At 47.4% G+C, this 9,707-nt stretch overlaps 1 protein-coding gene across 1 annotated transcript; it reads right to left on the bottom strand.

The window, feature by feature from the left end:
* Positions 1–1,974: 1,974 nt before the first annotated feature.
* GADD45G (growth arrest and DNA damage inducible gamma) lies at positions 1,975–3,656 on the bottom strand. The gene is made up of 4 exons (XM_040090129.1): positions 3,533–3,656; positions 3,320–3,421; positions 3,001–3,214; positions 1,975–2,646 (listed from the first exon to the last, which is right to left on the bottom strand). Exons 1-4 carry the CDS (start codon positions 3,583–3,585, stop codon positions 2,536–2,538), a joined length of 480 nt encoding a protein of 159 aa, XP_039946063.1. The 5' UTR covers positions 3,586–3,656; the 3' UTR covers positions 1,975–2,535.
* Positions 3,657–9,707: the final 6,051 nt, after the last annotated feature.

The following is a 9,707-nucleotide window of genomic DNA, read 5'->3' as shown; positions in this document are numbered from 1 at the left end:
GCCGTTGGTTGCACCACCGTATTAATAACATTTGCAGGCTAACCCAGTTTTGTACAATTTGCATGACAGTGTATTTGAAGTGATCAAGAAGGGATTTCAGGACAATTGTATAGGTCACTAAAATAAGAAATCGTGTACTTCTCATGGGGCCCAGCTTATAGTTTCACAAGGTGGGAGGAGAAGCTCATAATACCATCTTTTATGAGACTAGAGGAAACATCTTCACAAGGGTATTTTGGTGTTGCCCCACTAAGTTCATTGTTTGCTGCATAGTATACTCCTTTCATAAAAACTGGAAAGTTAAACTTCCCACCATGTACCACTATCTTTGCCTACTGTCTCAGTCAACAGACCAGTTACACTTACTCTCTGCTATACTTTAATGATTTTTCTAATTGTATACATGCGTGAGAACTTCCTTTAGTCTTCTCAGGCTTGTTTAAACTGCTCAAGGCTGTGAAGTACTGCTTATACTTCACATGAAAGTTGATTTCAGAACAGTCCACTTTAATCTGTTCTTGGCTCTGAGTACTTATTAGGCCCCAAGCAAAGAGGAGAAATATGTTTCTTGGCTGCAAAATGAAGAAACCTGCATTTGCTAAGAGAAAAATATGAAAATGTCTAATAAAGCACCCACACTTGATATGTTCTGTGTATCAAGGCAACTGCCTTAAAGGCAGTTTCTGTTATCACAGCTGCCAGAATTGTTTATTATCCTGCTTCTCCATGTGACTTTTCTCAAAGTCCTAGACAGACACCAGTTGCTGAGTGCAGTTTAAGTAGAAAAGCAGGCTGTGCAGAAACTTCTGTATCCTAAGTGCAAAAACTAATACTTCCAGAGTCTGAGAGCCTTGTAGTGTTTACTTCGGTCTAAGCTCTTGTTATGCTGCCAGCCTACAGCCTCTCATGACACAGTAACAAAGGCCGAACACTGCTAGATAAATCCTGTACATGGAAGCATATTTCAGGAATGCTGGAGCTGAATTTGTACTTCCCTTATCAGGAACAATGAAACTGAGCACAACCAGCCTCCTCGCTCAAGTGGAACTGACCACTTTTCAGCAAGTGCTACTGTCAGTCACTGCAAGTCAGCCCAGAGGAAATGCAATTGTGATAACTGAGTGGTTTTAGTGCCTATAAAGGAAGGGAGTAGTTTAACTTTCTTGCTCTCTGGAGAGGGGATTATTACTGTGCCATTTTAATGCCAGGTCCTCGTGCACATGCATAGTTCGTGCACAAAAAATGGGGTGACATTTTCCCTTTTAACATAGGGCCAAACCAACCCACCCATATTAGCTTTTCATTACAGGATCTCTAAAAAAAGGCCACACCGTCCTTAAATTGTTTTGGACTTAATTTGGCGTTGTCATGCAATTAGGTTTCGCAAAATTGGCTTCTGGACTGACAGCTCCTATTGTTACAGCATATGGCAATCAGAGAGCAGCTTGTGGCAGATGTGATGTTTATTCATCATTTGCTAGTTTTAATGATGTCATTTTAATCAAAGCAAATATTAGATGTGTTTGACATCTAAGGAGTTTTGCAGCCCCCCCATCATGTTTAAGCTGCTTCTATCAAGCAGAAACACGTCAGCTCTGAATGCATCTAAGCCATATTCAAGAATCAATGATGCAATTTACTGGAGGTCTGTATTCCAAAAATCCATGTTTCTAACATGCGTTGTGTTCCTCCACCAGACTACAAAGACCTCCTATTATAATAAGTGAGCTCATTAGGCATGCGACTCCTTAGTCTTGCAAGCTGTTGTGATAAGCAGCTGTTGCAAGAAGGTAAAAGGTTGAATTATCAACTTGGACAGCACAGCACACTTCATTCAGCCAGCCCAGGAAAGTATTTGAGCAATAACTCCATTACCATGGAGCAGATATTTGACTACAGCACACAAGCAAAACATCAGTCGTATTTCAGTGACATGCTTCCCCATACCCTGAGCAAGCAAGACACTCCCAGAAATTATTTGTCAAAAATTTATTATGAAAGCTTCAATAGCAGCAAATATTTCAATAAAAGTTATTGCAGTATTAAAACAGATCTGCAGAGTGACCCAAGAGGCCTGTTGAAGTCTGTCTGCTTTGGAATATCTGTATTTGTCTTAGTAACCAATCCCCAATACTCCATAAATATTGATACTTTCTCCTGTGTTTTGCAGACAGCACCAACAGTTCCTAGTTACAGTACTCTATCCAGTCCTTCTGGAAAATTTTGGCCCACTTCCCTCAGCTTTCTCTCTCCCTTCTGAAACAGCTCCACATAGCCAAACTTGCAATACTTCTTTCAGTTCCATGGTATGTCAGCCTCTCCACGGTTGCAGCCTACTGAGGCTCACTGGTGAGATGAGCTGTTTTCCTCTTTCTCCTCTGTAAGAGCCCACTGCATGCCAGTCTGAGTGACTTTAATCCAGTCCCTTGACCAGGCTAATCCATGGAATCAGCAGCTTGTTGCACATTTTGGTGTATGCACAGCACGTTGAGAATGCAACAAAGGTTTCAGCCTCCACAGTGCACCAGGTGACCATCACTCAGGCAGGGTGATAGTTGGCACCCAGTCATTGACATTTCGGCTCTCCTCGCAAAACAAGTTCAGCTTCTCCAGAGCTGGGTCCTTCCAGCCTTCTTCATTCGGGTTCTACAAGAGAGAAAAAAGTTGCACACCATGAGCGCTGCCCACCAGCTGAGGTCATCATAATATTTACAGAAGCATTAGCTTAGGCACTTCCAGACAGTTTCTGTTCTGACACAGACAAGACAGGAAGCAGAGATGCTTGCCCTTGTGGACAGCGGAGGAAATCCAGTTACGAGAAGTTCTGCCTCCTCCTCCTCCTACTCGGCTGACTTGCTGTGTGCCAAGCACTCTCTCTGTGCCCAGCAGAGAACTCGACCACCCGCAGCGGGAGAAGGGGCCGCCCCCAGGAGGCTCTGGCGGTGCGGGGCAGAGCCGGCAGCGCCGGGGGACAGCGTTCGCCGCCCGCGGGACACCCACCGTGATGAGGATGCAGTGGAGATCCCGCGGCTCCCCGGAGTCCTCGCTGGGCCCCACGATAGCCGCCAGCTTGGCCACGTCGTTCACCCGTACGATGTCAATGTCGTTCTCACAGCAAAAGGCTTGGATCAGAGTGAAGTGGATCTGCAGGGCGATGTCCCCCTCGTCCTCCCGGTCCGCGGCCAGCACGCAGAACGCGACGTTGTCGGGGTCGCTGCAAGAGGGGAGCAGCCCGATGAGTCCCGCGGTCGGCGCCGGCAGCCCCGCAGTCCCGCCGGGCTGACTTACACACTCCGCCTGCCCCCGCCGCCCTACTTACACATTCATCAGCTTGGCCGACTCGTAGACGCCGGCGGTGAGGCAGCCTCGGCGCTGCGCCGACACCAGCAGCTCGTGGAGGGCCGTGCCGGCGCCCTGCATCCTGCAGGCCGGGAGAGGACACAGGGTCAGCACCGTGCCGTCGCCACCACCGCCACCCCGAAACCGCCCGCTACCCGCTTTCCTCGGCTCCCCAGTGCCCACCCGCACGTACCAGTCGTTGCCCGCAGGCATGGGCTGCTGTCCGTGGACCTCCTCCAGAGTCATAGCAGTCACTCCGCACAGCCGGTCGACGACAGCCCTCCCAGCCCTCCCTCAGCACACCCCGCGAACGCTCTGAGGCGGCAGCCGGCAGGCGTGCGCTACTTATAGCCCTCGCGGGCGCCTCCCGGCCTCCCATTGGCCGACGCAGAGAAAGGGCGGCTTTATTATGCTAATCGGCGCGCGCCGGAGAGGAAGCTCGGGGCGGCGGAGGAGGGGGGGAGCGGCCAAGAGCGGCTCGTGCCGGGAGACCACGTGGGGCGGGGGTGGGGGAGGGGGCCACTGGCACGCGCCGGCCCGAGCCAGCGGTGCCAGCGGTGCCTGCACGCGCGACCGCTGTCTGCGCACCGCTGTCCAGTAGGCACTGGCGTGTAGCAGGGCGATTTGTGTCCAAGACTTGGAACTGAAAATCTGAACAGTGCAGGGGAAATTTGGGGAGAGAAGAAAAACTAAAAAAGGAAAGAAACGGTTTTATTAATATGGTTCCTGCAAATTTGAATAGCCGCGAAGGGAGAGCGTTTGTAAGCAGCAGCGCTGAGGACAGCTCTTTAGAGAGCTGCAATCCCCAATACTCCATATTGGAGAGTTCGGGGACTGCAGTGGGCAGTCTCCTGGTGATGCTCAGCAGTGGCTCCGGCTGCAGCAAAGCCCCCCTGTGCCCTGGTGTGTATGAACAGGAGCATGGCCAGCCGGCCGGGGGAGGTGATAATCCCCCTCTGCTCAGCACTCACGGGACAACAGCAATGTAGCTTGCCCGGTTTGGGCAGCCCCAGCAGGGGACACACACCCATAAACTAGAGCAAGAGCAGATGAGGGCACCGAGGTGTCCAAAGCTGCAGTGCTGTCCTGCTCTGCAGGCTGAGGGACCAGCGCCCATTCAGCCTGGGGAAGGCAAAGTTTGGGCTGCAAACTGCAGTCCCCAAAACCTGTGGAGTGATCATCGAGAAGAAAACACCACGGTCTTCACAGCAATGCCTAGCAGGAAGGCAGGAGGCAATGAGCCTAAGGTGAATCAAGAGGCTCAGATCAGACGTAAGAAAAACCCTTTCCCCGGAGAACACTCTGGCAGCGGAGCAGGGTCCCTGTCCAGAAGGCTGTCTAGATTTCATCCTTGCAGGACTGCAAGCCCCGATGCAGACCTGTTCTGAGGTCACTGGTAATCTTTCTGCAGGTTGTACCGGCCTAGGATCCTGGGGACGGGGCGGGGGGCGGAGAGTGAAAATATTTCTTTCTTTCTTTCTTTCTTTCTTTTTTTTTTTTTTTTTTTCCAGTCGGGTTTTTTTAAAAGTAGCTGTAATTTGGACAATGTATCCTATATAATTAATTCAGACTGAAACGAGCATGATTGCTGAACTCAGATTTGAACCTGTTTGTCAGCAAACCAAGCAATAATAAACTAAATTTTTCTGCTGTGAATGAGCACAGTGTAAATATTAAAAGGCAAATCACTTTTCACATCCCGTCAGCATCTGACACGCTTAGGCTTAAGCTCACAGCACCTGTCTCCACCGAGTCACCGCTTCAAGAGCAGCCCCACGCGGTTTCACAGAGGTTGTGGAGAGCCACCTTGGGGTAACCTGTGCTACTGCGACCTGTCCGGACCGATTCCAGAGGATGCACAGACCTCTCTGACTTGTCACCCTTGCTGTTCCCTATCCTGCAGCTGCATTGTCCCCATTTGAATGTGTTGAAACCCGGGGATGTCCTTTCCAGTACTTCACTGGGAGTCCCGGATGAAGCACTTCTTATCTGTGACTGTATATGCTATACTCTGCTCAGTAGTTTCAGTCTCTCTGAGCACCAGAATTTCCAAAATGCCTCTCAAACTGAGCAACTTTAATGAGATGTTGTGTTTCTACTTCCAGTTGCTTCTAGTTAGTGCCCTGGTGACACTACAGGTTGACAGCATTCGACCTGGCAATAATCACTTAGTGAGTTTCCATTTTAAACTCGTGACAGCATAGGCATGATATCTGCCAGATACATCCCGCCTCTCTAAGAATATTTGTCTGATGTCTACAGAGCTGTGAGTCCTGGGGAGAAAACTCCTTATTGTAAACAGCAATTCTAAAACCTAACAATCTTTTTTTACTCTACTAACATACAAAGGGACTCTTGACTTGGAAACCCAATCAGTGACCTGTCAGTCTGGATTTGCTTGAGAAGGGCATAAATTCCTAGTTTCCTCTCTTTAAAAAAAGATGTGAGAAGTTTCCAGAAAATTATGTCCTGACCTGTATTCAGGCAAGTGCAATTGTCTCCACTCCCTGGAATTAGCACTGTGTACATAGCATACACTACCCAGTCTCAAAAGATAAAAGCCCCCCCCTTTTTTTTTTTTTTTTTTTTTTTTTTTTTTTTTTTTTTTTTCTCTAAGTATATAGGTGGGGATTAATGCAGAAGAGTAGCTTGAATGGTAAGACACATTAAATAGTATGTCTCTTAGAAGGGCCTATTTCTGATGAAATAAATGGGAAATCCAGAACTGACTCACAGCTTTGAGATATCAGCTATTACTTTGATGACTTTCTCATTACAGTAGAAGTGAAAGTTACTTAAAATGGATCCAAATTAGTAAGTCAAAGTAACTCAGCATGGAAAACAGTACATATGTAATAGTAAAATATATCTAACTGTCTAGATAATAAACTATGATCTATGGAACCATATTAACACATTAATCCTTTGACATGCAAGTTTCCAGTTTCAGCTTAATGATGCAGCACCCTGGAATTCGGCGTTCTTGACATTACATTTTTCAGTTTGCCCCTTTATTCCCAAGTCTCCTAGCACACATGGTGCTGAAGACCATGAAGCTTTAACTACCAGATACTCAATCTGGTTTATTTCAAACCATAGTATCAACACCAGGCCTCTAACGCAGAAGAGGAGGTGTAGAAAGGAGAGCTGTGCAAGCCCAAGGTCCCATCCCTGGTCTGAAGGTATCAGCTCTGCAGATGTGGTACCTTTGATGCCTAATAAGCAAACTGAACTTCAGTGAAGGTCGGTCTCCACTGCTTGCTTTCTTATTTTCCTCCCTCTGATACATTTAACTGGTGGGCACAGACCTCTGGCGGATCCACTCTTGAGCGCTCGAAATCAACCTGTAGGTCAAGGGGGAGAGGAGGGACGGCGGTGAGTATCACACGGCAGCAGCATTTGGCGTGAGTGAGTAGTGAGTGGGTTCTGCCGTCGTTGCAGACAGCGCTGGTTTGGGTCGGTGCCACTTCCCCGTGCTCCCCGCGGCGCGGCGAGGCTCGATGCAGATCTCTTCCCTTGAGGACGGCCCGAGGTGCCGCTGCCGCCCGGCGCCGCGCTCCGCTCGCAGCAAAGCCTGCGCTGACCTCTCGTGGTCACCTGGCGGATCGCTGCTGGCTCCCGGAGCAGCCGCGGCCCCCAAGCGCGGCCCCCTCCTGTTCCCCTGTCCGGAACGCTTACAAGGGAGGCACAGGGAAATAAAAAAAATAAAAAAATAAAAAATAAAAATAAAATTTAAAAATAATAATAAAAAAGCCACCAACCAACCAACCAAAAAAGCAGACCTTGATGGGTCCTACACAAGTGTGTTAGTTGAACCATGGAGGGTAGGAAGGCTCTGGACAGACTTGATCAATGGGCCAAGGACAACAGTTTAAGGCTCGATAAGGCTGGGTTCTGCATTTTAGTCTCAGCAAACCCATGCAGGGCTACAGGCTGGGGGAAGAGTGGCTTGAGAGCTGCTTGGCAAAAAGAGACTTGGAGGTGCTTGTTGAGAGCAACTCAGTGTGAACCAACGTGTGCCCAGGTGGCCAAGAAGGCCAATGGCATCTTGGCCTGAACCATGAATAGTGTGGCCAGCAGCACAAGGGCAGTGATCATTCCCCTGTACCTGGCATTGCTGAGGCTGCACTTCGATTCCAGTTTTGGCCCCGTCACACCTCCAGGACATTGAGGTGCTGGAGCTTGTCCAGTGAAAGTCAAGAAGGCTCATGAGAAGACTAGAAAACATGTCTTATGAGGAATGGCTGAGGGAGTTGGGTTTGTTTAATCACAAGAAAAACAGGCTCAAGGGAGACCTCACTGCTCTCTACAACTCCTTGAAAGGAGGTTGTAGTGAGGTGTGGGGTTGGTCTCTTCTACTGTCCCTGCAATGATAGGACCAGAGGAAATGGCCTTCAGCTGAGACAAGAGAATAAGATTAAATATTAGGGGGGGAAAAAAAAAATCACTGTTAGAGTATTCAAGCGTTGCAATAAGTTGCCCAGGGAGGTGGTGTAGTCACTATCCCTGGGTCCTTAGGAGGCATCTAGATCTGGTGCTGGGTAATGTGGTCTGGTGGTTTAGAGTTACAGCGGCAGCGCTGCTGTAGTAGATGATCTTAGAAGCCCCTTCCAACCTTGATGATTGTATGGTTCTAAACCAGCCCCCTAGTACCAAAAGTGAGAGACAGAGTAAGGAGGACATAATAGTATATTCAATCCCAATAAAGGCAAGAAACCTGGCAAAATTTAACAGATAAAAGTGCAAAAGGATTACACACCTGTATAGCTGATAACAAGCATAAGTTTTGTCATTTTGCAGAGAAAACAACAGCATCTCTTCCCTTGCAGACCTATTGTAATCACCTAGCAAGCTTCTTTCTCCAGGTGCAGCATCTCACAAAATAAAAACTAAATCAAAATCTTTCTATGGAACACAAGTTTTAGGAGAGTGTACCAGAGGGTCCTCTGGTTAAATTCAAGCTGATTTTGTGTTTCCAGAAGATTAACATGTCACCTACCTTATCCTCATATCATTTCTTTCCACTGAACTTGACACAGATACTGTTGATCCCCATGCCTCATAAACCAGATCGCTTCCTCTGTACATAACCTTTATTCTGTGACACTTTTGCCACAGAATTGACACCAGCAAAGACCAAACATCCACAATCTGTAGGCAACAGGGATATTTCACTTACTGAGCAAGCAGTGAAGGCTTTTCATAGCTTCTGCTTAAAAAACAAACAAACAAACAAACAAACCACAAACAAACAAACAAACAAAACTCCAAAACCAAACAAAAAACAAAACCCCACAAATGAACAAAAACAAAACCAAAACAAACAAACACACACAAAAAAACCCCCACCCAAACAAAACAAAGAAAAACAAACCAAAACCAAACCAACCAAATAAAAAAAATCCCTGCATATTACAAGTCTTGGTTAATAAAAAAAGCTGTAGTAATAGAAGCAGCAGTCTTCTCAATTAAGTTCCACTGTTTAGTTAAAAAAAGAAGAGAATTCTCCATATAAGTGAAATGCTGTAGAATGGAGAGCACTTAATTGTTTGCATAGGCCTAATTATTACAGAATGTTGTGCAGATGAGCACAGAGCCCTCGTTTCTGTGATCTTTTCAGACTTTGCACTAAAAAGGGCAAAAGCTCCTCTTGCACAAATTTTGGGCGTTCGAGTTTTTGTACCTCAAAACACAGTGCTATTTTCCCCAGCAGGTTTGCTTTCATTGCAATACTTAGATGGAAATATTTAGAAAGTTCAAGACTTTTTTTCTCTATATAAATGATCTATTTACTGTTTAGATTCCTATACAGCATACGTCTAGCCATGTGATCCCTCAATAGTCGCGCATAAAACCATTTAGCTTGGAGAAGACCTTTAAGATCATCAAGTTGAACCATTTATGCAACACTGTCACATTCATCACTAAATCATGTCCCTAAGTGGCACCTCCACACATTTTTTAAATACTTCCAGGGATGGTGACTCGATGGCTCTGCAGAGAGATCTGGAACGGCTGAATGGATGGGCAGAGTCTAACAAGATGAAGTTTAATAAGTCCAAGTGGTGAGTCCTGCACTTTGGCCACAATAACCCCCTGCAGTGTTATAGGCTGAGGATGCTGTGGCTGGACAGTGCCCAGGCAGAAAGGGACCTGGGGGCACTGGTGACAGCAGCTGAACATGAGCCAGCAGTGTGCCCAGGTGGCCAAGAGGGCCAATGGCATCCTGGCCTGGATCAGGAATGGTGTGGCCAGCAGGAGCAGGGAGGTCATTCTGCCCCTGTACTCGGCACTGGTGAGGCCACACCTTGAGTGCTGTGTCCAGTTCTGGGCCCCTCAGTTCAGGAAGGACGTTGAGACACTTGAGC

This window comes from Hirundo rustica, chromosome Z (assembly GCF_015227805.2).
Source record: "Hirundo rustica isolate bHirRus1 chromosome Z, bHirRus1.pri.v3, whole genome shotgun sequence".
NCBI classification, from domain to species: Eukaryota; Metazoa; Chordata; class Aves; order Passeriformes; family Hirundinidae; genus Hirundo; species Hirundo rustica.
This window is presented reverse-complemented; position numbering and strand designations above follow the sequence as displayed.